General features: G+C 37.9%; 1 protein-coding gene across 3 annotated transcripts; it reads left to right on the top strand.

Annotated features, from left to right (window-relative positions):
- The first annotated feature begins 50 nt into the window (after positions 1 to 50).
- Positions 51 to 27,722, top strand: nprl2 (NPR2 like, GATOR1 complex subunit). Of its 3 annotated transcripts, XR_009811822.2 has the most exons (13): positions 349 to 495; positions 692 to 835; positions 2,724 to 2,815; positions 2,899 to 3,067; positions 11,881 to 11,989; positions 13,149 to 13,285; positions 20,644 to 20,741; positions 20,855 to 20,891; positions 23,457 to 23,550; positions 23,619 to 23,736; positions 23,833 to 23,975; positions 24,046 to 24,235; positions 27,072 to 27,722. XR_009811822.2 is itself a non-coding variant. In XM_061932395.1 (12 exons), the coding sequence occupies exons 2-12, from the start codon at positions 764 to 766 to the stop codon at positions 24,111 to 24,113; spliced, it is 1,137 nt and encodes a 378-aa protein (XP_061788379.1). In that variant the 5' UTR covers positions 51 to 146; positions 692 to 763; the 3' UTR covers positions 24,114 to 24,458. The 3 variants fall into 3 exon arrangements, 2 of the variants coding, with proteins under 2 accessions (XP_061788379.1, XP_061788378.1); XM_061932395.1 differs by lacking the exons at positions 349 to 495; positions 27,072 to 27,722 and adding an exon at positions 51 to 146 and having other exon boundaries at positions 24,046 to 24,458; XM_061932394.1 differs by lacking the exon at positions 27,072 to 27,722 and having other exon boundaries at positions 24,046 to 24,458.
- Positions 27,723 to 27,742: the final 20 nt, after the last annotated feature.

The following is a 27,742-nucleotide window of genomic DNA, read 5'->3' as shown; positions in this document are numbered from 1 at the left end:
CCTTGAAGGCATCAAGACATCAATAACATATACAAATACTCTGTGTGATCATTTTGGGTTTTTATGTCACTCCAAAACAATTGCAAATGTTTCTGTAGTTTGTTGTTTTAGTTTCGGAAAAGCGAGACGCTAAAATAAGAAGAAAGGTATAGGTCATCTGAGACAGTTTTGAGGTCCATAAATCCATCCATCCATCCATTTTTTTTCTACCGCTTGTCCCGTTCGGGGTCGTTTAATATATTTAAAATTATATATTAAACACATATTTTTGAAGCATATAAATGTTTAGATTATTAAGATACTGTTTTTTTTATGACATATGTGGGTTGATTCCATGGCGGAACCATGTTCGTGCGTGTTCTGTTGTGGGGCAGTAATGATTGGTGCACTATGTGCCACAGAGAAATAAGTCACTCTCAAGTTGCCTGTGGAACCATCCAAAACAAGCTTGATTTACTCCTGTAGTGCGCATGCGGCCAATGAGGGAACATGAAGGCAATTATTTTTGTACTCTTAAGATGCTATTTGAAGATACTATGTTTAACGTCAATAAGTGTGTGCTATACATACTAGAGTAATATTATTTTACTCAAGTACACGTTCTATTAGAGTTGTGAATATGTTTTTAATATTTTCTACGAGAATGATATTGTGTTATTTTACATTTTAATCATATTTTGTATTTGTACAGCAATGATTCCCCCAAAGGAAGAGCTCTGGAGAGAGTAACAAAAGGCATCAAAGTGGAAGCTCAGTGAAAAGCATGGACACTCGACTAGAATGCATCTTCTTTAGCGAGTTTCACCCTACTTTGGGTCCCAAAATAACATATCAGGTAAGTGAAATGTTTCTGGTGTTTTGTGTACAGAAAAATTAAAGGATGTACAAAACTCAAAACAAAACATTATACAATTATTTGTAAATCCTTTTCAACCTATATTCAATTGAATAGACTGCAAAGATTTTAACAGTTTAACTTAACATTCGAACTGGAAAACGTTGTTATTTTTTTGCAAATATTAGCTCATTTGGAATTTGATGCCTGCAACATGTTTAAAAAAAGCTGGCACAAATGGCAAAAAAGACTGAGAAAGTTGTGAAACGCTCATCAAACACTTATTTGGAACATCCCAGAGGTGAACATCAATCAATCAATCAATCTTTATTTATATAGCCCTAAATCACAAGTGTCTCAAAGGGCTGCACAAGCCACAACGACATCCTCGGTACAAAGCCCACATACGGGCAAGGAAAAACTCACCCCAGTGGGACGTCGATGTGAATGACTATGAGAAACCTTGGAGAGGACCGCATATGTGGGTAACCCCCCCCCCCCCTCTAGGGGAGACCGAAAGCAATGGATGTCGAGTGGGTCTGACATAATATTGTGAGAGTCCAGTCCATAGTGGATCCAACATAATAGTAAGAGTCCAGTCCATAGTGGGGCCAGCAGGACACCATCCCGAGCGGAGACGGGTCAGCAGCGCAGAGATGTTCCCTGCTGATGCACAGGCGAGCGGTCCACCCCGGGTCCCGACTCTGGACAGCCAGCACTTCATCCATGGCCACCGGACCTGTGCCCCCCCCCCCCCCTCAAGGAAAAGGGGAGCAGAGGAGAAAAGAAAAGAAACGGCAGATCAACTGGTCTAACAGGGGGGCTATTTAAAGGCTAGAGTATACAAATGAGTTTTAAGATGGGACTTAAATGCTTCTACTATGCTAATTGGGAAAAGGTGGGAGTCATGATTGGGTATAATACCAGCTTCCATAAAATGCTTGGTCATTCACAAACAAGGATAGGGCGGGGGTCACCACTTTGTGAATTAATGCGTGAGCAAATTTTCGAACAGTTTAAGGACATTTCTCAACGAGCTATTGTAAGGAATTTAGGGATTTCACCTTAAATTTTCAAAAATTGGTCTCCTCAGTTCCCAAACGTTTACTGAGTGTTGTTAAAAGGAAAAAAAAGATGTAACACAGTGGTAAAAATGCCCCAGTGCCAACTTTTTTGCAATGTGTTGCTGCCATTAAATTCTAAGTTAATGATTGTTTGCAAAAAAAAAAAAAAGTTTCTCAGTTCTAACATTAAATATCTTGTCTTAGCAGTGTATTCAATTAAATATATGTTGAAAAGGATTTGCAAATCATTGGATTCGGTTTTTATTTATGAATTACACAACGTGCCAACTTCACTGGTTGTATGCATAAAGATACTAAAATGTAGGTTAATAAATGCTAAACTATCTGAACAAAACCTACAAGCTCTTAGTGCTGTGTGATAGCTGACCAAATAAATCAGTGTAATATTTAACCTACCCCCTTGAAATATTACATTTGTTATTCATCTCTACAAATAGAATTATTGCGCCACCTAAAACCTTTTTAAAGTGCCTCAGAAAACTCAAAAGTGTATTTGTACATATTTATGATGGCAGGACGCATGGAAATCAACATACATATACAGGCCTTTTTTGGTTATCAGGTGCCATTTTTCTGGGGGATTTGGGCCGGTTAAATTTTTTCCTTGTTTTTGTGTGTAATGTTCTTATCCGTTCTGTTTATTTTGTTTTTGGAATGCGTCGCAGGCCGCAAATGTTTGTACACCCCTAACATAAGGATTGCAGCCTTCGACAAAAAGAAATGAAAAATTACATTCATTGCTCTCATTTGAGGTGGAGATGCACCCTCATGGTCATGATATGTCTGATTGTGTCTTCTTGCAGGTCCCAGAGGAATACATTTCAAGGGAGCTCTTTGACACAGTTCAGGTTTATATTATTACCAAACCAGAGCTGCAGAACAAATTAATAACAGTGTATGAAACTTCAATACAATTTGATCATGTTGAATAGTTTGACATTGTTATGCAACCTAACATCCTATTTGTTACTTTTGTAGCACTGCGATGGGCAAGAAGTTAATCGGGTGTCCAGTTTGCATAGAACATAAGAAGTACAGCCGCAACGCCCTCCTCTTCAACCTGGGCTTTGTTTGTGATGCGCAAGCCAACACTTGTGTCTTGGAGCCAATTGTCAAGAAGCTCTCTGGCTATCTCACAACTCTGGAGGTACAATTGTTCATATCATTTCATTTTCCTATGGAACCTTAAAAGTGGAACACTAAAAAAAAAATCTTAAAAGTCAGTTTCAGAGTCAAACACTGTACGACAGCAACGTTACGCAACATCTGACGCCCAGTAGGCAATAGCGGTGTAATTGTTTTATTGTTTATTGAATGGATCCCCATTAGCCGACGCCAAGGCGACTGCTAGTCTTGCTGGGGTCCATATAGGAGCATACAAAATAAAAATACAAAGAATACATGCATTACCAAACATTATACAAAGAAAAATACAACATAAGATAAAAAAGCTAGTTAAACCCAGTATTAAAAATGCACGTCATGTGGGCAGCTGCAATAGGTGTATCTTCAAAGCTGTCTTGAATGACAATTTACTTTGTGAGAGATTAATCTGAGATGGCAACCGATTCCAGAATGATATACAGTACATCTATACATGACTGTATGTTTGAGGAGATTTGTCCTGGGAGCAGGAAGTGCCAAATAGCCATTGCTGGCATTCCTAGTGTCATGAATATGTGTGTTAGTTTATTTTAAAAACTGTTTGTAAAAGTAATCTGGTGATTGATCCAACATGATAGTTCTAAAGAACATAAGGAGACTACAATGCATCTTTTGTTCAACAGACAACCAGGACAGGCGGGAATGCCTAAATTAAATATTAGTGTGCAAAGAACATTTAACTACCAGTCTAGCCGCTCTGTTCTGAACAAGTTGCAGTTTGTTCAGGTCAGACTTAGTCGTAGCGGACCATATTATAGGACAGTAATAAAGATGACAGAAAACCAAGGACTGTATGACTTGACCCATTGTTGAGGATGTCAAGAAGGGGGCGCACTTCCTGACCATGGCTAAACCTCTTCCCATTTTCATTAAAATACCATCAAGATGATCGGACCATGACAGTTGACTGTCTAATAGCACACCAAGCAGTTTTGCTTTTTTAACCTGCTCAATAGGTATATCTGACATTGAAATATGAAGCTGAGGGTCATCAACAAGCATATGCCTGCATCCAAAAAGAATGCTTTTTGTTTTGTCAATATTCACAACATCATCATCATCATTTACCCAGTGTGTAATGATTACTGGTATAATAATTAACTGCGAAAAATTCTAGACTCTTAGTATTACTGTTTAGGTGATTGATTACAACATATTTAAAAACTCACGGTTATATTGTAGATACCACTGTATTGCGGTTTCAAAATCTCCTCAATAATGCTGTGACGTGTGACTGTATCAAGCGACAATTCTGTTAGTATGGCTGCAGGATTAATTGAAATTGGATCAGCATCAAAGTTGTAATTAGTGCGGTAAATAGCCACAGGAGGCTGAGGTGTTTTTTTCTCTGCTTTTGACAGCCATGTTCGCCAATCAGAATTGTTGAGCCTCGCGTTTGTTCATCTCTCGCTTCAAACAGGAAGAAAGACGTCTTACTTTGTGCAACGCTCTTAACACCTGAGCGTGTTTATTTAACAGTGGAATTAACTAAACAGAGTGACCCTTCTTAGTCATTCACAATCTTTGTCCCAGCGCCTTCCGCCAACACACTCACAGTACAGAGAGCCTCTAGACTCGCCAATGAGAAGTGTCGCAAAGTAACACAAATTTGGAGGAAAAACATAAGATTACAAAGCCAAATGTCACGTTGTGGTAAGATTTCAGCTTCAAATCGGATGGGCAATATGAGCCCATCAACACGGATGAACGAGCGAAAATGCCGTCATGATCATGTGACAGCAATAAACAGAAAGACAACATTTGACCTCATTTTTCCAACTGGGAAAAAAATGCACTTTAAGATGTTTAATATCTATTTAGGAACATTTTTGCTGACTGAAATGAGTCCATTTGATCATTTTGTTTCTTTATTTCTTTAGAATAACAAAAGTATACACCTTCCAATCACCGTACAATGGTAAGCAATTCTACAGTAATGACAAATAAAAGTTTATATCCTTTTAAATGGTTCCTTGCATTATTATTATATATTATGATTACATTACATTATAAACACTATATAGTTTTTATCGATAATAATTTTTTCAGTTAAAGACCATGATGTAGACAAAAGCTGATTGACAGTCTAAAAGTAACATGTCTTCCTTCACTCGTTATTTTTGCAGTTTTATGCATTTTCAGATATGAAATATAAAAAAATCTCAAATCTAATCGGAATTTTGGAGAGAAAAATGGCTATTATGTTTTTTCACAAAATTGTGGAGCTCTAATGGTGAGTGTAGTTTTTCCTGGCGCTTTTGTGTTAGCCAATCTGAAAATAAACCCATCCATCCATTTTCTACCGCTTGTCCCTTTCTGGGGTCGCGGGGGGTCGCTGGAGCCTATCTCAGCTGCATTCGGGCGGAAGGCGGGGTACACCCTGGACAAGTCGCCACCTCATCACAGGGCCAACACAGATAGACAGACAACATTCACACTCACACACTGGGGACCATTTAGTGTTGCCAATCAACCTATCCCCAGGTGCATGTTTTTGGAGGTGGGAGGAAGCCGGAATACCCGGAGGGAACCACGCAGTCACGGGGAGAACATGCGGTATAGCTCGGTTGGTAGAGCGGCCGTGTCAGCAACTTGAGGGTTGCAGGTTCGATCCCCGCTTCCGCCATCCTAGTCACTGCTGTTGTGTCTTTGGGCAAGACACTTTACCCACCTGCTCCCAGTGCCACCCACACTGGTTTAAATGTAACTTAGATATTGGGTTTCACTATGTAAAGTGCTTTGAGTCACTAGAGAAAAGCGCTATATAAATATAATTCGCTTCACTTCACTTCACAAACTCCACACAGAAAGATCCTGAGCCCGGGATTGAACTCAGGACTACTCAGGACCTTCGTATTGTGAGGCAGATGCACTAACCCCTCTACCACCATTTCCCAAAATGTTCTGCGCAGCGCAGCACTGGCAAAGTGGGGCCGTGGAACGGCGTAAGGAGGAAAAGAAGAGGAAGCATGTAGGAGAAGTGGGTTTATAGTAGATAAGAGAAATAGTTTTTTTCTGAAAATTTCATCAAAATTTGTCCATAACATTTTTAATTATGTTGTTAACAAACAAACAAACCCTGGCGAAAATATAACCTCTTTGGCGGAAACAATAAAGTCTGCGTACTGCAAAGCAAAGCGCGCCACTTTTTCAAGCCAACACAGAGGGAAAGCGCCTGGAGGTGGCACAGACACTGCACACCGCAGGGAATACGAGTAATATGAGAGGCTACTTGATAAACCATCGTCCGGAAAATATATTTGAAGCCAGTGAGGCTAAACATAAATTTTTGAGGTATTTACATTACTGTCTTTGAATTCAAATTGTTTAACTTTTCTTAAAATCAGCATTTTCAAAACTGATTTTAATATTCAATTAAATATAGGTTTGCAAATCATTGTATTCTGTTTTTATTTACGATTTACTCAACATGCCAACTTCACTGGTTTTGTTTTTTTGTATTTTTTTCTAGGGAGCTGACAAAAGATTCTTGAGTGTTTTGAAAATGTTGATATACCGGTACTGTAAATGTTACATTCTTGAGTGATTACCACTTAAGTTTAATTTTGTTTTATTCTACAAAATAATATTTATGTCTTAAATTTATTTGAAAAAAATTATTTTTTTTCCATGCTATGTGCCTCTTAAGGACTCACTGTTGGTGTGTAAGGACATGTTAGCTCTAAACTAATTACAATTGATACTAATTTACCTTATAAGAATCGATAAGAGAACCGTTAAAAGAACCCATTTGTCAAGCAGAATCAAAAGTGGAATCAAAATTGGAAAAATCTTACCAATTCCCATCCCAATGTGATGTTAAACAGTTTTCTGAACGACTCTTTAGGAGGCGCCGTGGTAAGGCAGATCTTAATTACGTGGCTCCACTTCGACAGCGTCTTCTCCCTGTCATAATTGTTGTAGTTGTTAGCGCTTCCATGGCGAGGCTACTGACAGATTAAGATTGAATAGGCTACTTTGCAGCTGGGATAGGCTCCAGCACCCCCGCGACCCCGAGAGGAACAATAGGCTACAGCACCCCCTTGATCCCTGAGAGGGACGAGCGGTAGGAATTGAATGAATGGATGGATAGATGGATAGATACGCTACTTTGCATTAGAAATGGCAACAGTGAGGAATGTATGCCCCACAACAAAAGGATAGAAAAATAAAGAAGCTTATTGACTACAGTGTGGGCTACAATAGCAGACATGTGCAAATGTTTGGGACTTTTGCATAGCCCAAATGCACATCAACAGGTACCAATATGGAAACGGGGTTGGTACAACATTTTAGAAGCATTTATTCAGGTAGAAATATCGCATATTACAAACCCTGTTTCCATATGAGTTGAGAAATTGTGTTGGATGTAAATATAAACGGAATACAATGATTTGCAAATCCTTTTCAACCCATATTCAATTGAATGCACTACAAAGACAAGATATTTGATGTTCAAACTCATAAACTTTTTTTTTTTTTTGCAAATAATAATTAACTTTGAATTTCATGGCTGCAACACGTGCCAAAGTAGTTGGGAAAGGGCATGTTCACCACTGTGTTACATGGCCTTTCCTTTTAACAACACTCAATAAACGATTGGGAACTGAGGAGACACATTTTTTAAGCTTCTCTGGTGGAATTATTTCCCATTCTTGCTTGATGTACAGCTTAAGTTGTTCAATAGTCCGGGGGTCTCCGTTGTGGTATTTTAGGCTTCATAATGCGCCACACATTTTCAATGGGAGACAGGTCTGGACTACAGGCAGGCTAGTCTAGTACCCACACTCTTTTACTATGAAGCCACGTTGATGTAACACGTGGCTTGGCATTGTCTTGCTGAAATAAGCAGGGGCGTCCATGGTAACGTTGCTTGGATGGCAACATATGTTGCTCCAAAACCTGTATGTACCTTTCAGCATTAATGGCGCCTTCACAGATGTGTAAGTTACCCATGTCTTGGGCACTAATACACCCCCATACCATCACAGATGCTGGCTTTTCAACATTGCGCCTATAACAATCCGGATGGTTCTTTTCCTCTTTGGTCCGGAGGACACGACATCCACTCTTTCCAAAAACAATTTGAAATGTGGACTCGTCACACCACAGAACACTTTTCCACTTTGTATCAGTCCATCTTAGATAAGTTCAGGCCCAGCAAAGCCGACGGTGTTTCTGGGTGTTGTTGATAAACGGTTTTCGCCTTGCATAGGAGAGTTTTAACTTGCACTTGCAGATGTAGCGACCAACTGTGATTACTGACAGTGGGTTTCTGAAGTGTTCCTTAGGCCATGTGGTGATATCCTTTACACACTGATGTCGCTTGTTGATGCAGTACAGCCTGAGGGATCGAAGGTCACGGGCTTAGCTGCTTACGTGCAGTGATTTCTCCAGATTCTCTGAACCCTTTGATGATATTACGGACCGTAGATGGTGAAATCCCTAAATTCCTTGAAATAGCTGGTTGAGAAAGGTTTTTCTTAAACTGTTCAACAATTTGCTCACGCATTTGTTGACAAAGTGGTGACCTTCGCCCCATCCTTGTTTGTGAATGACTGAGCATTTCATGGAATCTACTTTTAAGCCCAATCATGGCACCCACCTGTTCCCAATTTGCCTGTTCACCTGTGGGATGTTCCAAATAAGTGTTTGATGAGCATTCCTCAACTTTATCAGTATTTATTGCCACCTTTCCCAACTTCTTTGTCACGTGTTGCGGGCATCAAATTCTAAAGTTAATGATTATTTGCAAAAAAAAAATGTTTATCAGTTTGAACATCAAATATGTAGTCTTGGTAGCATATTCAACTGAATATGGGTTGAAATTGATTTGAAAATCATTGTATTCCGTTTATATTTACATCTAACACAATTTCCCAACTCATATGGAAACGGGGTTTGTACATTATCAAACATCTTTGACAATGAAACCATGATTGTAACAATCCAGATTTTGCTCAAACTGGTATCAAACATGGAAGTGTAGCCCCTCTCTAATGTAAGTTATCCTACAGCAGAAATGTTAACTCTCCAAAGCACTGCTTATACATTTTTTTTTACTGTCGATAAGTGTGTTTATGTCCATTTTGTGTTGAGCTGTTTAAAAAAAGGCATACAAATAATAAACATGTCATTAAAGCTAACTAATTGTCCAGTCATAGTTTTAAAAACCTGAAAATGATATGTCTCTGGTACACTTATTAATAGGGTTATGTATCATTATAATTCTATCAATAAATACTATACCCTCAATATTCCTTATTAATACCGGTATTTATCGGTCATGTTATCAGTACTATATGTAATTGATGTAATAAATAAAGATGTTAAAAAATGCATTTTTTTTTTACAATTTTTATTGGCACAAAATGAACAAGGTTAACATCATGTAACATCTCACAGCAGGGAAGTCTTATCAATACCTGCTTTTTAAGTCTTTAATAAGTCAAATATGTTTGCAGTGCAAGGTGCAATGCAGTTATGTCATCATCTTGTAAACACCACACAGGTCCATCACTGTGTTTCTATTTGTTACAATTACACTGAGCTGGAAATAATATATATTTCGGCAGAGCACAGACCTTTTACATGGTACTGTCGATCATATAATTTATGTAAATCAATCAATCAATCAATCAATGTTTATTTATATAGCCCTAAATCACAAGTGTCTCAAAGGGCTGCACAAGCCACAACGACATCCTCGGTACAGAGCCCACATATCAAATATATCATATAAGTCAATACAATCAATTAGCATATTAGGTGGGTGTGCAGTTAAGCAAGGTGTTTTGATGTCACGCAAACGTGGCCCATGGAGTGACGTCGGACTGTGACTAGAGACTTGTCAGTGAATGCTATCTTGCTTCTGAGCACCTTTATGTATGTTTATTTTTTATGTTTATTTATATATTTATTTATGTATGTTACTTAAATTTTTCACTTTTTTGAGTGGATTAATTATTGGCCTTTGGATTACTGGATCGGTAGTCACTGGAATTTGAGGGTCTTTTGAGGATTAAATATTGTTGTTACAAACTTTTGTGGGGTGTTCCCTCCTTAATTGTGATTATCCCATCCATCCATCCATTTTCTACCGCTTATTCCCTTTGGGTTCGCGGGGGCGCTGGAGCCTATGTCAGCTACAATCGGGCGGAAGGCGGGGTACACCCTGGACAAGTCGCCACCTCATCGCAGGGCCAACACAGATACACAGACAACATTCACACTCACATTCACACACTAGGGCCAATTTAGTGTTGCCAATCAACCTATCCCCAGGTGCATGGTTTTGGAGGTGGGAGGAAGCCAGAGTACCCGAAGGGAACCCACGCAGTCACGGGGAGAACATGCAAACTCCACACAGAAAGACGGCGAGCTCGAGATTGAACCCAAGACTACTTAGGACCTTCGTATTGTGAGGCAGACACACTAACCCCTCTTCCACCGTGCTGCCTAATTGTGATTACTTCAAGCTAATTATCACATCCTAGGGTTGGGCGATACGGAAAAAAATTATCCAATCTCAATTAATATCAAGATTTTGTACATTGTTTTTAACCTGCCAGTGTTATAGCATCTATACTGAAAACCAAATCAACTGTGAAATAATTAGTTTTATTAACATTTTAAGTAAATAAAAAAGTAAATTAAATAAGAAATGGCACAAAAACAATGCACCAATAAATTTGAGTTCACATGTTTCCAAGTAAAACATTATTTCAACACTAATGGTCCAACTATAGTATTAGAAGCTGTCAAGTTATCAATAACTTACTTACCAATGAAGATGTCTAATCAGTGGTTGCTTCTACAACTGGCTGCATTAGTAGCAGGTATTTTTCACACAGCTTTGTAGCGACAAGTCGTCATCATATTTGCAAAAAGTATATCAGTTTTGGGAAATATTCGGCTCTGTATTTTGGAGTCAGTTTGGTAGTTCGAGGTGCATAGAAATGACCCCAGAAGTGTGCAGGGCTGCCATATATAGAGTCCTGGCCCCTGGCTCCATGGAGGTGAATGTTTTTCAAGTAAACATGATTCTCTCTTTTCAATTTTCTCAATTACAGCATCTCAGTAACATTATGCCAATTTCCGCGACTTTCCGCATTTAGATTCTGTTTTTAGCAAACGTTGATTTCATATGCGATTCCAATGACACGTAAATATATGATTCTGTTTACTTCTGCATACTACGTAACCGCAAGTGGCACGGTCAAAACTGGACTCTGATGGGCTGTTGCATCGTGTCTTTTTTATGCTTTGCAGTGCTACCTGAATGAATGTGACAGCGCACGCATGTCATAATTACAACGGTCAGCTGCATGAAAAAAGTACCGATAGCAGTATCATTAGTCCAGAATTTTAACTATCCACTTGGACCAATCCAATTAGGAACCGGTATCGAAAAATACCGGGAGTCGGTGTACATCCCTACTTATTAATGATGAAAAAAAAATTCCTAGCTGCGATTAAGAGCGATTAATTTAGAGTTAACTTTGACAAAAATGCGATTAAATATTTTATTTGGTTGATAGCCATAATTAGAACATTTGAGCATTATGTTTGTGTTTAATTACAGTAAATGTGTTTATCCTAAACATTCTTGCCATTTCATTTTACACACTGACGTTTTCACCAAGTTTTTTTATTTTTTTGGGCAATACCACAATGATACTGTACCGTGGCTTTAATATCGTGAGATTTTGATAACGTTACATTCCAAATACATAATAATGTGTATTATTTGTGTAGTAGTAACTACTGTATGTATTGCTTTTTTGGTTGTTGCAGCTGGAAAGTGGCTTCATCTCCAAAGAGGAGAGCAAACAGAAACTTCTGCCTATCATGTCCACCTTGTTGGAAGAGCTCAACGCGACAGGAGCCTGCACCTTACCCATAGGTAGAAATATTCCTCCTGTTGTGTTTATTGTGTCTCTAAACACAGTTTAACCTTGTCTATATTTTTCACAATTACTAAGTTTAAGTCGTAAAACTTTTTACCGGCCCGAATAAAACGATTGGTGTTTATGGCAATCGCTCACCCTGTCTCGTACACACATACGCACAGGGAGCGTGTGCGCACATTTAAAAGCAGTCGAAGAGATGTAACTAACAATTTGCAGTCATGTTGATGTTATGATAAAATATTCATTCAATGACAGCTAAAGCTATAGCTATCCAAATTGCTATCATTAGCTAGTAACACCTAAAGCTAATGCGCGTGCATGTGTTACATACGTATATAGTGTGCTTTATTACATTCTAGAAGCCGAAAGACGACGGGGTATGTGTAAAATATATTGGAACGTTAGCACCCACCTCCCAGGGGGTGATCAAGGGTGATGGGTCAAATGCAGAGAATAATTTCGCCACACCTAGTGTGTGTGTGTGACAATCATTGGTACTTTAACTTTAACTTTAACTAGGTATATGTGTAAATGTTGCAAACAGCCCACTCAAGCATACATTTCCCATAGCTGTAATTTACTCAGTTTTTACCCTAAACCATCTGTTACTCAAAAAAAAAAATTGAGTTAGTGACATAATTCCTGTTTGTTGTCATAGCAACACTATGTGGAACAAATGTGGATCAATGCATCTTAAGTGATGTTATACACTTAAAAAAAAAATAATAATAATTTTTACTTTTGATGCTTCAGTACAATAAACGTTAGGTACTTTTGGACTTTTACTCAAGTAATATACAATAATAAAAATGACCTTAACTTTGACTAAAGTGATTTGCTTTCAAGTACTTTAGACAAGACTGCTTAAAAGTGTTGTCCATCTATGATGTAATATTATGATTGCAGTTTAGTGCTGCATCTCAAATGATAAAAATGGATCAGAAAAATTTGTTTTACAATTTATATTAGTTGTGGTTATTATTCTGTCATGTGTAGAAATAGACTGCGGAAATGTTCAATTTGTTTCAGTCTGATTGTAAAAAGTGCGGCTCTCAATGTTATTAAACGCTAGACTGCATGAACATTGAAAAGCTGCTCTTATTTTTTTTATATTATTTGGTCTAAATTTACCACATATCTGTGTGTTTTTAGACGAATCTAACACCATCCACCTAAAGTTGATCCCCCTACGAAAGGATCCCCTAGTGGTCCAGGAGTACGATGTTCCTGTCTTCACCCAGAGCAAAGACCACTTCATTCAATCCCAATGGGATCTTACCACTCAGCAGGTGAGCTTTACGTCCGTCCATTTTCTACACCAACCTTCCTGTTTGGGGTCACAGGTGACTACAAACATACAGTAAACCTTTGTTTATCGCTGACCGTGGTAAATTAATTTCCACAAATTAGGATTTATTAATTATCCATCTTCTTCCGCTTATCCGAAATCGGGTCGTGGGGGCAGCAGCCTAAGCAGAGAAGCCCAGAGTTTTTTCTTCCCAGCTACTTTGTCCAGCTCTTCCCGGGGGATCGCGAGGTGTTCCTAGGCCGGCTGGTAAGCGTTCGGGGGGCATCCTGTCCAGATGCCCGGACCACCTCATCTGGCTCCTCTCGATGTGGAGGAGCAGCGGCTTTACTCTAAGCTCCTCCCGAATGTCATAGCTTCTTAACCTATCTCTAACGGGGAGCCCCGCCAACAGACGGAGAAAACTAATTTCAGCCGCTTGTACCCGAACTTGTCCTTTCGGTCATAACCCAAAGCTCATGACCATAAGTGAGCATGGCGACATAGATCGACCAGTAAATTGAGAGCTTTGCCTTCCGGCTCAGCTCCTTCTTCACCACAACGGTCTGCATCACTGCAGACGGTGCACCGATCGGCCTGTTGATCTCACGATCCACTCTTCCCCCACTAGCATTACCATTAGTATCACGGTATTGTTGAATGTGTTTAGAAAGTACCAACACGCACACAAAAATATTTTAACAAAGGTTTAAAAAAAAAAAAAGACAATATAATTTCTTGTCAATTGAAACATTTAATATTTTTCTGGCTTCTTAAGAGCAATATTATTTTTTGACTGTTTAAGTATGTGTATATTTTTCCATTTTAATTTGTAAAAGTTTTAAAGTGTTTTTTTTAATGATAAAGGCAAAACAGGTGTTTAAATGCCAGGTTTATGTGACGTCACAAGGGTTCACTTCCTGTTGTAGAAACCTCTGTCATATTCCTAGTATAGAGTATAAAAGGATCACTCTTTCTGAGACAGCACATTGGTTCAATATGCACAATAAATTAGTTGCTCTGACATTAATGTCTTTTTACAAGTTTAGATTGGGGTATGTTGGTTCTGAATGGGGAAATACATAAATGTTAGCTTTTATGTTAGACATTACCGCGCTAGCTTGCCTCACCAGTAAATGAGCAATACTGGTCCTTGCGTTCATCGATGTGCAGTTATCAATCACGGTTTTTCTTTGCTCGTTTTAGCTATTTGACATTTTCGTAGTTAAATAACATATTGTATGTTTCAGACTTTTGACCTGCGACATATTCAATATTACACAATTTAGAATGACATTTGTTGAATTGTTTTTATTTTTAATTCAAGTTATTTACCTTCTAATGAACCTAAAGGACTTGGCGGTGAACTGATACCCTTTCCTTAAAAAATGTGCAACATTATCTCAAGTTTTTAAACCTTCTCTACCAACAGAACAGGAGGTTGTTGACTTTCATCTGTTGGTGTCATTTGTTTAAGATACGCTCGTCTGAATGCATATACATTTTACAGTGGAGGAGTGTGCATTTTTTTAAATGTCCTTGTTGGTGTGGTCAAAGTCATGTGACACGATAAGGCATCCCAAAATACCAAGAAAGACCAGGACAAAGTTTGATTGATTGATTGATTGAGACTTTTATTAGTAGGTTGCACAGTGAAGTACATATTCCGTACAATTGACCACTAAATGGTAACACCCGAATAAGTTTTTCAACTTGTTTAAGTCGGGGTCCACTTAAATTGATTCATGATACAGATATATACTATCATATATACTATCATCATAATACAGTCATCACACAAGATAATCATCAGGGTGTATACATTGAATTATTTACATTATTTACAATTCGGGGTGTGGAAGGGGTGGGGGGTTAGGTTTGGTTGTTATCATGAGTCATCAACAATTGAGAACAGAGAAATGGATATTGAAACAGTGTAGGTCTGACTTGGTAGGATATGTACAGCAAGTAGTGGACATAGAGAGAGAGATCAGAAGGCATAAGAAAAAAATCTGCATTTGATTGTTTACATTTGATTATTAACAACAATCCGGGGAGAGTGTTAGTTTAGGGTTGAAGTTGCCTGGAGGTGTACTTTTATTGCGGTTTTGAAGGAGGATAGAGATGCCCTTTCTTTTATACCTGTTGGGAGCGCATTCCACATTGATGTGGCATAGAAAGAGAATGAGTTAAGACCTTTGTTAGATCGGAATCTGGGTTTAACGTGGTTAGTAGAGCTCCCCCTGGTGTTGTGGTTATGGCGGTCATTTACGTTAAGGAAGTAGTTTGACATGTACTTCGGTATCAGGGAGGTGTAGCGGATTTTATAGACTAGGCTCAGTGCAAGTTGTTTTACTCTGTCCTCCACCCTGAGCCAGCCCACTTTGGAGAAGTGGGTAGGAGTGAGGTGGGATCTGGGGTGGAGGTCTAGAAGTAATCTGACTAGCTTGTTCTGGGATGTTTGGAGTCTAGATTTGAGGGTTTTGGAGGTGCTAGGGTACCAGGAGGTGCATGCGTAATCGAAAAAGGGTTGAACGAGAGTTCCCGCCAGAATCTCCATGGTGCTTTTGTTGACCAGAGAGGAGATTCTAAAGCTCTCTTATCATCTATGACTGAGAAATCATTCATGCAGAAGCAGAAGAGGGTAAATAATTCACAGGGAAGGAGGTAGCAGTGAGGAAAATAATACATCTTGCAACTTTTGTGTGTTAACCATAACCAAGAATTTACGCAAAAGAAAGAAAAATGCATGAAATGTTTCAAAGAGTTGAAATTCCAAACACGTTCTAATTGTATAGCATGAGAAAGTTTTAAGTGCCAACGTATTTATTGGTTATATATGATGTCCGATTTAATCCATCATGTCTGCCTGCGAGGAAACATCAACTCGTATTTGTCACTGACAAAGCAATGTTGATGACAATTTTAAAAAGTTACCAGTAGATTCAGTAGTCCAAAATTTGGAGACACCTTATTTTGTACTTACACCTTTGACTTCCCTTATTTTGCGATCCTGTGTCAATTTATATATTTTTTAAGTGTTAACTTGACAAAAACTCGTTAAATGTCACAAGAGAAGTTAACGATCTTGTCAGATTGATTAATTATAAACATGTTTTTTCTCCATGCATAATGTGGCAAATGTCAAAATCGATGGGGTTCTTGAACGTTTGAAAAAGATGAGGCAGCGATTTCACCAATGACCTCAGCAACCATGCAGTATTGTGACAAAATTCCAAATTCTGGCTTCTTATACAAAATAAATCCCATATTTACACTAGGGTTGTGCAATATTTACATGATATGATAAAAATGTTGGCTGACGATGCAGATTTTAATTCTATCGCCATATCCTGATAATCCATGTTGATGACACATTCTAGCTGTGTCCTACAGATTTGACAGCAACAAGCTGCAACAAACGCATGCACAACGCTATGTGGAGTCTTCGCTAGCAAGCTTACCATGAAATGATTAACGTGGACCCCGACTTAAACAAGTTGAAAAACTTATTCGGGTGTTACCTTTTAGTGGGCAATTGTACGGATTATGTACTGTACTGTGCAATCTACTAATAAAAGTTTCAATCATTCAAAACAGCCAACGTCCCTCCAAAGTGTGAAGCTAAGCTAAGTCACAAATAAATAAAGTATGTTTCTAAATATAAGCATAATTATCATTAGAAGACAATGAATAGTAGCTAAACATGCTACACTGCACACAGTAAGACGATGCAAGAAGCCATGGTAACCATTATGGTAAAGCTTTTGAATGTAAACAGATACAAAATATCGACTGTAACGTTACAAAGTAGAGTATCAGTATATGCTTTTTTTCGTCATTTTGGTTAGGGATGTCCGATAATGGCTTTTTGCCAATATCCGATATTCCGATATTGTCCAACTCTTTAATTACCGATACCGATATCAACCGATATATATAGTCGTGGAATTAACACATTATTATGCCTAATTTGGACAACCAGGTATGGTGAAGATAAGGTACTTTAAAAAAAAAAATAATAAAATAAAATAAGATAAATTAATTAAAAACGTTTTCTTGATTAAAAAAGAAAGTAAAACAATATAAAAACAGTTACATAGAAACAAGTAATTAATGAAAATTAGTAAAATTAACTGTTAAAGGTTAGTACTATTAGTGGACCAGCAGCACGCACAATCATGTGTGCTTACGGACTGTATCCCTTGCAGACTGTATTGATATATATTGACATATAATGTAGGAACCAGAATATTAATAACAGAAAGAAACAACCCTTTTGTGTGAATGAGTGTAAATGGAGGAGGGAGGTTTTTTGGGTTGGTGCACTAATTGTAAGTGTATCTTGTGTTTTTTATGTTGATTTAATAAAAAAAAATTGAAATATATATATATATTTTTTTAAACAAAAAACGATACAGATAATAAAAAAAAAAACGATACCGATAATTTCCGATATTAGATTTGAACGCATTTATCGGCCGATAATATCGGCAGGCCGATATTATCGGACATCTCTAATTTTGGTTACTATTTACAAATTTAAGAAATAAGTCCCTGGACACAGAGGGGATTTAAGGTCAAAAACCGAATGTTTTAAATCAAAGCCAATAGCAGTTTGTTATTTTACATCAGAATCAGATTTATTGACCAAGTATGTTTATCAACACACAAGGAATTTGACTTGGTAGTCTGTGCTGTCTTTGTTCTGACTTTTATTATAGTTTTGGCCGGATTCTTATGAAACTTTTAAAAAATGTCCGAAGAACAGATGATTTGGAGATTTTCAATTTTAGTTTAAATTGATTCACATCCGATTAACGTCAAAATTGTCAATCGATTTTTAGAAATGCGCTCACTCGTTGCTGATATACCGGTACATCATACGTCAGCAGCCAAGAGGAGCTTATGTAACCTGTTTTGAAAATGTTTTATTATAATTTGTATACCAAATAATACATCGAGAATCAATTGAGAATTGATTCTCAATCAAAAATCGTCACCCTAAGATTCAGAATCGAATTGAATCGTGAGTTATTGTAAAATTCCCATCCCTATCTGCTATGTTACTTTATGCTTCTGCGTATGTGTGTGTGTGCGTATGTCTATGACAGTGTGTGTGTGTGCGCGCGGTGGAGTTTTTCATTCCACTATAGTTACTGTAATTCAAAATGTTATGAGCAGATTTTCATCAAACTTTCAGAAAATGTCCGAAATTTAATGTGCACATTGTTGCTTTAAAATCGTAGGAAAAGACGTTCGCAAAAGTGGGCTATGTGAATCCCGGAAAATATGTCGTAACAAGGTGACCAATCACAACTTCTTTTTTTTAAACTATATTTCAACAACATAACGAACAACATTCAAACAATCAGAACATACAAGTAAACATGTCTTTATACATTTTTTCAAAGCATGCACCATACATAGAAATAATTTTTCTCTATAATTTTCAAACTAATTAAGAAATTAAAATTACTTATTTCCTTATTACCATAAGGAAAGAATAGACAAAAGAAACATGAAACATGTGCAAGGGGTATCAAAAGAAGATAGAACAAAAAAACTAAAAGCATTATATTATTTTTATTTTTATTTTAACTTTGAAAATGTATTTTAGGATGTGGAAAGTTTTTATGACCATTTTGTTTTTCTTCGTCATCATTAGTGAACGCTGGTCAAAGCCCTTCGATGGTAAACCCAGAGAGGCATTCTGCGCTGTGTGCTAAATGACCTCCAAACTTTTCTCAATGGGCATCAACGCGGTGAAATCACACAGGCCTTTAGCTAATCACAAGTCTGCGATTTAAAGGCAGGCAGCAGTTAAGTGTCCAATTTTTTTGGCGTGACCTACAAAACAACTTTTGCTTATAAAATCAATTAAAATAGGAATAAATTCTCACATTAAACAGTCTTGTGAACCCATTCTAATTCCCTAAAGCAACAGTTAATGTTCAAATATTCTAAATTATCATTGTCAAATAAATGGATGGATGGATGGAAATACTTAACATTTTGTCTATAAAGACAATTGTAAGATTTTGCTTATATGTAATAACTTTCTGCAGTAGGACATGAGCAATGAATGTATTTTAGGTGACATTAAAAAGGCATGAAAAAGCATTGAATTTTGACTTGCTGGTGATACCTGCAGAAATCCCATAGTATCATTTATATGCCAAATAATGAGGGACATGCCGATCCATCGGCCACAATCAACATCAGCCGATTTTCATAAAATATAATGTGATCGTCATTGCAGATTAATGCCTATAAATGCTGATCACAAATGCCAATCCCTCTGGATGTCACTGTATTTATTTTTAGTACTCTGGCTGACAAGCTGTCTCTATCACAGTGTGAAGCTTCTCCCCTAAGTTGATAATTATCACTTTCATTACAAGAAATAAACTGCATCTCTTTATACTTTAAGTATTATTATCAAGTATTAAGACAAGGCTAAACATGTTACACACCGAGAACAAGCCAGGAGCAGGCATGTAATAGCTAAGCCAGCCACTAAGCGAACTTGAAACAACAGAAGAAATAAGTGTTTAGTGAAGTTTAAGAAGTGTAGATGGTAGCGGGTAGAAGCAGAAAGTAAGCAGTTGTTAACAAGTAGATTAATAGGAGTTAAAGAGAGGATAATATAACAACAACTGTTGGTGTGTCAGCATTGTCACAGACAATACACGACACATAATTTATGGCAAATCCATCCATAAATTGGTGATGTTGATACCAAGAGATTTATCAGTACATGATCGATACTAGAGTGATTCGGTCGATATTTTTATTTTCTCAAAGTCTTTTTTTGTGTGTTAATGTTAACACATTCAGGGAACAATTCCCTGGACACAGAAGGACTTTGAAAGCAAAAACCAAATGGTTTAAAAGAGTAGTAGATAGTTATTGTGTTATTGTGTACTATTGACTTTGTTTTGATCAAGCAATTGTATGTAATAAAAGAGAATAAAGAACTGGTTTAAATACTGTGTTGATATTGTTAAACTGGCAATAGCACTCACCACAATCAAACTGAAAAATCTACTGTTAATACATGTGATCAGTACCGGTATTGGTATCAGCCGATCTCATTCGTGGATGATTGGTAAGGAACACTCCACAAATAATATGTTGTGATGCACTTTATATTGTTAAAGCAAGAGGCTGCAATGTGCAGTATATATCGCAATGTAGGTTTTAGGCCAAATTGCTCATCGCTTACTTGCACCTGCAAAGAGAGCTGCAAAGTACTTCAAATGGAGCTCATCATCATGTACAGTACGTTGTCGTTCATAAATTATTCATTGTTTTGTCTTCAGGTCAGTAAAATCCTGTCTTCTTCCATATTGTCCTCAGATTCTGCCCTATATTGACGGCTTTCGACATGTCCAGAAAATCTCAGCTGAAGCAGACGTGGAGTTAAATATCGTTCGTATTGCTGTGCAGAATCTCCTGTGAGTACTGAGTACTTTGTATTGTGTACTTCACAGCAAAATATGTCTTGAGAGATTCAGACACTATTTGATTCCAATTGTATTGAGATTAAATTCCAACTCTCCTTTTCCAGGTATTATGATTTGGTGACTTTAGTGTCCATATTTCAGGTACAACACTCAGCAAAAGTCTCTTCCATGACATATTGTGTTATTTGTCCAAAGAAGGATTACGTAACATTCCCATGAAACTTGGTAGAAGCGTTGCAAAAGTGTCAAGGAAGACGCCATTACATTTTGGTGCTGAATTAAAAATGTCAGTTTTAAAACAAAAAAAAAACCGTCATCAATGTTAAGATAAATTAAATGTTGCTGTCAAAAGTTTGATAAGCTTGCTTGAATCAAATTAAAAATGTCTAAGTCTAAGACTATCTAAACCCCCCTACCAAAAATACAAAATGATATGTGCCACTTGTATAGAGGCATACCTAACATACAACACTTCACTCAGTATGTTTTGAAACAGTTGCACACCACAACAGTATTTTGTAACAAGGATGAGGAGATACAAGAAAGGTAAAAGTACACTACTTCTGCCTGTTGCAGCATAGGAGAAAGTTAGGTATAAGTTTCACTTTTGCATCTAATTGCACATAACCATGGTGCGTTGAAGGACCCTTGTTTATAGTTAACAAGCTTTAAAGACAAGTGGAACTCTTAGCATATGCACTAATAATAATAATATGGTGGTTAATTTGTGTCTTTATTACGAAAGCTTTTTTTTGACACTGAATTTATGTAACTGAATTTTTTGCATTAGAATTTTTTTACATCAAATCACGCTGACAATTTCATTGAAAATTGTGTTCGCAAAATGCTTGTGTTTAAGAATGTAGTTTTTAAACATTCATTGTAAAAAAAAATTAAATATTATTATTAAATTTAAGACTGAAGCAATCGATTCTGTCTCAGAACCAGCCAATGAGGTATCAAGTTTGAAGTCACTTGACACAGGTCTTAAAACAGCATAAAAAGGTAGTTAAGTGGGCTACTTGGACATAATACAACAATTTCAATGTGGCCCACTGGATATTTTCAAACTATAGAAATGATTCCAATGGTTAGAATCTGCACTTTTGAGTGACATACGGGTTACTACGGTGACCATAGGAAGCGCTGCTTCATGCCCGCATGGCACGGGACAAAGTGGGCGGGGCAGCAACAAGCCTGAGACCTCGCAAATGTGAGTGTCAGACGGAGTCAGATTTCTACAGCAAAGTTCTGCAGAACAGTGTTATTAGATAAAATACGTGTTTGTTTTTTTACCCTTTTGCCTTTATTTTTCGCCGTGTTTCTTGCATCTTTGTTGTTCTTGCCTGATTATAAAAGATGTCAATAAAGGAGGTGGTCTGCTGTAGAGGAGCAACGTTTATATATTTTAAATATTCTGTTTTTTATCGTTCATAGTTAGAATAGTAAACCCTGCATTTTGTATTTTAATGTACATTCTGAGTGTTTTTCTTATTCAGTAAAAAAAAATAAACAGCCCATCTCAAAAACGGACTGACTTCAGTTTTTTACTGAATTAAATGACAGTCAGAATGTACATACAAATATAGAATGTGGGATTTACAATATTAACAATGAACAATAAAACACTGAATATTGAGAATTGTTTTAACGTTCCTTCTCTACTGCAGACCACCTACGTGATTGACATCTTTTATAATCGAGCAAGAACAAAGATGCAACAAACACGGCGAAACAAAAACGCAAAGGGTAAAAAAAACATTTCTATAGTTTGAAAGGATTTTATTTATGTTGTATTATGCCCAGGTAGCACAGTTAACTGTTTTTTTTAATGCGGTTTTGCAAGACCCGTGTCACGTGACAAACTTGACACCTCATTGGCTGGTTTTGAGACGGAATCGATTGCTTATGACTTAATTTACCCGAAGTGAGTCTTGCTTTTTGAAGCAGCACATTTTTTGACACTGAATTTTTCAGCACTGAATTTTTTTACACTGAAGCACACCCATTTTGCCAACAATTTTTTTCAATAAAATTGCCAGCATGATTTAATGTTAAAAAAAATAAAAAAAATTTGTTTACAAATTCGGTGTCAAAAAAGCTTTAATAATATTTAATATTTAGCAAATTAATCTCCACATAGTATAACCATCATAATGATAATATTGTATAAGTAGATAAAGCAGTTTCTGTAGAAATTGCATGTGAATGTTGAAAAACCGATGCTGAACTGAAATGTTATGAATTCCAATTTTAATTAAGACTTGATATTACGGAATTTAGGTAAAACTGTGAAATGTTTTGAACAAGGCTCCTGCCACCCCCGCCACCCAGAGAGGGACAAGCGGTAGAAAATGGATTGATTGATGGTTGGATAAAAAATAGATAGCATGAATGTTCTGATGAAGTGGAATGTTTTGATGGTGGAATTGTTCAAATCTGTTGAAAAATGTGAGAGGAGTGGTCAAAAGAAAAAAAGGGAGAAATAGGGTTATAAAATAAAATGGGAATTTTTTTTAATTGGAACATTGGTAGTTAAAATTTATAGGATGTGTTGAATCTGTTGGAGGTGGAATGGACTGAATCATTTATTTTGAATGGCAAAATGTCAAATCTTTTCAACGGGCCCTATGGGTTCAAGCATTAACTTTGAAAAGACAACGTGGTGGTCATTCATTGATGGTCCATGTGGTTTGTGTCCTCCAGTATTCCAACGTGTACTGCACCACCCCCAAGGTGCAGAGTTTGATGGATGACAAGCTTATCCAGGAGGACTGTCTCACCTACGTCACCAAGCAAGGTTGGTAAAGCCTGACGTGTGTAATATGTCCCTCCGCGTCTTTATAAGACACACTTTATGCCCGTCAGGCCAGAAGCGTGCCAGTCTGAGAGACGTCTTCCAGCTGTACTGCGGTCTGAGCCCGGGAACCACGGTCCGAGACCTTTGTTCCCGTTACTCGCAGCAGCTGCAGAGAGTTGACGAGAGGTCAGTGGCACTCGTCTCACACACCAGGAAAGGAAAAAAAATGCGTTAATGTCAGTTGGCGTTCGGCTGGGTCATACGCTAACTGTGCTCCCTCAGGAGGCTGATTCAATTCGGGCTGATGAAGTCTCTCATTCGGCGGCTGCAGAAGTATCCAGTCAAGGTGTTGCGTGACGAGAAGAGCAGGCCTCCTCGTCTTTATACGGGCTGTCACAGTTACGATGAGATCTGCTGCAAGACAGGCACTGCTCCTTTGTTTTCAATGAGGGAATCATGCTGACGATCGATTATTGATGATTGATTGCTCTACAGGGATCAGCTACAAGGAGCTGGATGACCGCTTGGAAAATGATCCCAACATCGTTGTGTGCTGGAAGTGACATCACAATGTGCTCCTCAAGAACGGTTCTAGACACATTTTTACCAGATGGGCCAAGGAGGGACGCACTGAAACATGGCAACAAATGATATTCAAGTATATGAAAATGAACAAATCCGCAAGGTACAACAATATGATTGTTTTCCTATTCATGGAATTTCCACTTTACTGTGTATAATTTGAGTCCACAAATGACTTATGTCCACACTTTGCTTGTACTGAAAACTCTGCATCGCTCATATTTGCCTTTTTTTAGTGTTTGCGGGCATTTAGTGTGTTAAAATATACTCCTCATCTGAGAAAGGTATCCAGAAGCTTCAATACACCCAGAACATCCCTGCCAGCATCCTGCTTGCCTCTTTGTCTCGTCCTGTCTTGTTTAACTTTAACTTTCTTGTTGCCTCTTTTTGCACCGCTCTCCAAAATGGAATTACCGTATTTTTCGGAGTATAAGTCGCTCCGGAGTATAAGTCGCACCGGCCGAAAATGCACAATAAAGAAGGAAAAAAACATATATAAGTCGCACTGGAGTATAAGTCGCATTTTTTGGGGAAATTTATTTGATAAAACCCAACACCAAAAATAGACATTTGAAAGACAATTTAAAACAAATAAAGAATAGAGAACAACAGGCTGAATAAGTGTACGTTATATGAGGCATAAATAACCAACTGAGAACGTGCCTGGTATGTTAACGTAACATATTATGGTAAGAGTCATTCAAATAACTATAACATATAGAACATGCTATACGTTTACCAAACAATCTGTCACTCCTAATCGCTAAATCCCATGAAATCTTATACGTCTAGTCTCTTACGTGAATGAGCTAAATAATATTATTTGATATTTTACGCTAATATGTTAATAATTTCACACATAAGTCGCTCCTGAGTATAAGTCGCACCACCGGCCAAACTATGAAAAAAACTCCGACTTATAGTCCGAAAAATACGGTAATCAACTTTCCTCTCAACAAAATTGACAAGGTCTCGGGTTTAGGGGAACCTGTTTGTCCTGTCAAAACGGTTGTTGCTGGACACACGACGGATTCTTGGGAGAAGAGGAGTGCTGCGTGCTTTGCGACCATTTCAGTGGAGGACGTTGACGATATCTACTAAGGGTGTAACGGTACACAGAAATTTCGGTTCGGTACGTACCTCGGTTTAGAGGTCACGGTCCGGTTCATTTTCGGTACAGTAAGAAAAAAACAAAATATACATTTTCTGGTTATTTATTTACCAAAATTTGTAAACAATGGCTTTATTCTTTTAACATAACAATTACATACATATACACACAGGGTCGGTTGCCAGGGTTAATGCAGTCAACATATATAAAATAAAAACTAAATAAGATAAGGCTCAGAAATGGTTTCTTAATAAAACCTTTCTACATATAAAGTGCAACATTTCCACATATAAAGTGCATATAAACTGCTTCAAGTTGTTGCTCAGATTAAATAAAATGACAAAACTTTTCTTCTACATACAAAAAGTGCAACATTAAACAGTTTCAAGTCAACTGAGCCACAGATTAACTTTTCTTTTTCCCCCCCAGCCTTTTACCCTGGTGACATTCACTCAATTTTCATGTTTTTTGCCAGAAAAATCAGTTTCTCCACATTGTCCGCAGAAAGAGCAGACCTGCTTGCAGTTAAAATGTCTCCAGCTGTGGAAAATACCTTTTGGCTGGGCACGGAGGTAGCAGGTGTGGCGAGGTAGTGCCTGGCTAACTTGGCAGTAAGAGGATATATGGGCTCATTGTTGTTCCACCATAGAAGTGGGTCAAAATCTAGTTTTTAATGCAATATGGTCTTAAATCTGCTGCTATAAAAACATTTGTTATTGCTTTAGCCCTGCCTGACTCGCCGAGGAGAGGCTGCTTGAATGCGGTGGGAGCTGTGTTTGTTCGTCTTTTTCTTCGTTGAAGCGATGTTATCCATTGTATCGCACCGCGAAACCGAAATGTTCCCAAACGGGAGATCTTAACGAGGCAGGAGGGTCTTCCAGCTCTGGCTTTTTGCATGTTGTAGTAGCCCGGTCGCTGCTAGCATGCCGTGTGTTGTGCCTCAGTGTGCATTGTTTACACAACGTGCGGTACGCTACATAATATGTCCGTGTGGAAACTCGTTCAGTACACCTCCGAACCGAACAGAATCCCCCGTACCGAAACGGTTCAATACAAATACACGTACCGTTACACCCTTAATATGTACCTATTTGGAACCATGATAACAGGACATCTGCTAATTGGAGTAAGCGTTGCCTGATGCTAGAAGCCATTCAAAGTACCCCAAAGCTGCCACAAATGATTGGAGGATGCTCAGACTTGGAAAACATCGGACCGTCTGCCCTTGCCCCATAGGAGCCCAGTTTGAGGATGGCTTTTATTTTTTACCCATCCTCCCCCAGCGTTTGCTCCTGTACGATGTTTGTTTGTCTAATCTTGAACGGATAACACTCACACCATAGACAATGGGCATAAGCACACACACCTCCACCCCACGCCAACACTTAAAGCCCTTCGGGGTGATGGACGGCTGAGCAGCGCTTCGATAGCAGCAGCCTGCCACCGTAGCACCCTTTCCTCCCCCATTGCAAGTTTTGTGGTGTCTGTGTAACATGTTTTTGTGTGCTGGTGGCTATCCACCTTTTCACCACCTTTAAGGGCCGTCAAAAGTGGCAGACCTAACAGCGTTCTGGTTCTGTCTTCCTGTACAATGCATGTCTGCTCTTGAACGGAATTGTGCTGAAAACCCAAATTTCTCCCCGGGGATTATCAATTAAGTATTTCTGACTTCTGATTATGATCTTGATGAGGGTGCGCAAATACAACCACATCACTATTATTATGAACATTTTTTCACTGGCTTCTTATTTGATTCCAGAATCGAAAACAAGGTCCCCCTACTTACCCACCAGTGCATTCATGGACATGCCCTTTTTTTAATCTCCAGGAACTCTTCACTCAGACTCCACACGTTCCCTCTACCCTACATCCACATACACCCACCAAGGTGTCTGGGCCTTCCTCTGCTGAATGCCCCACAGACTACAGCTGCTTTTAAACAAAACTTAAAAACCTGTCTTCTTAAGAAAGCATTTTGCTAAAAAGTCCCTGTAGGTTCTCCCCACAACTTTGGATTTTTGCTCTACAATACTGTTTACTATTAATTTATAATCACATATTTTCTTGTTTCTTTTCCACTCTATAGCACTTTGAGATTCCAGAAATATAGTGTTATAATTTTTTGTAAATAAATTTAAAAAAAGTCTGTGGTAAATAAAAGATTACCCTGAAATAATCGCACCATTTGTGCGAATGCTGAAACATACTCCAGTCAAATACTGTATTTCGGTACTTTGTGCTATCAATTTAGCTACCTTTGCAAGTATACGCCTATAGCAGGGGTGTCAAACTTATTTTAGAACGGGGGCCACATGGAGAAAAAGCTACTCCCAATGGGCCGGACGGGTTAAATCACAGCACGATAACTTAAAAATAAAGACAACTTCAGATTGTTTTCTTTGTTTAAAAATAGAACAAGCACATTCTGAAAATGTACAAATCATAATGTTGTTTGGGGTTTTTTACACTTACATGTTGCGGTTAATAGTATTCTATCTT

The sequence above is a fragment of the Nerophis lumbriciformis genome, linkage group LG38 (assembly GCF_033978685.3).
Source record: "Nerophis lumbriciformis linkage group LG38, RoL_Nlum_v2.1, whole genome shotgun sequence".
Classification (NCBI taxonomy): Eukaryota; Metazoa; Chordata; class Actinopteri; order Syngnathiformes; family Syngnathidae; genus Nerophis; species Nerophis lumbriciformis.
The sequence above is the reverse complement of the archived record's forward strand: the minus strand, read 5'-3'. Positions and strand labels throughout refer to the sequence as shown.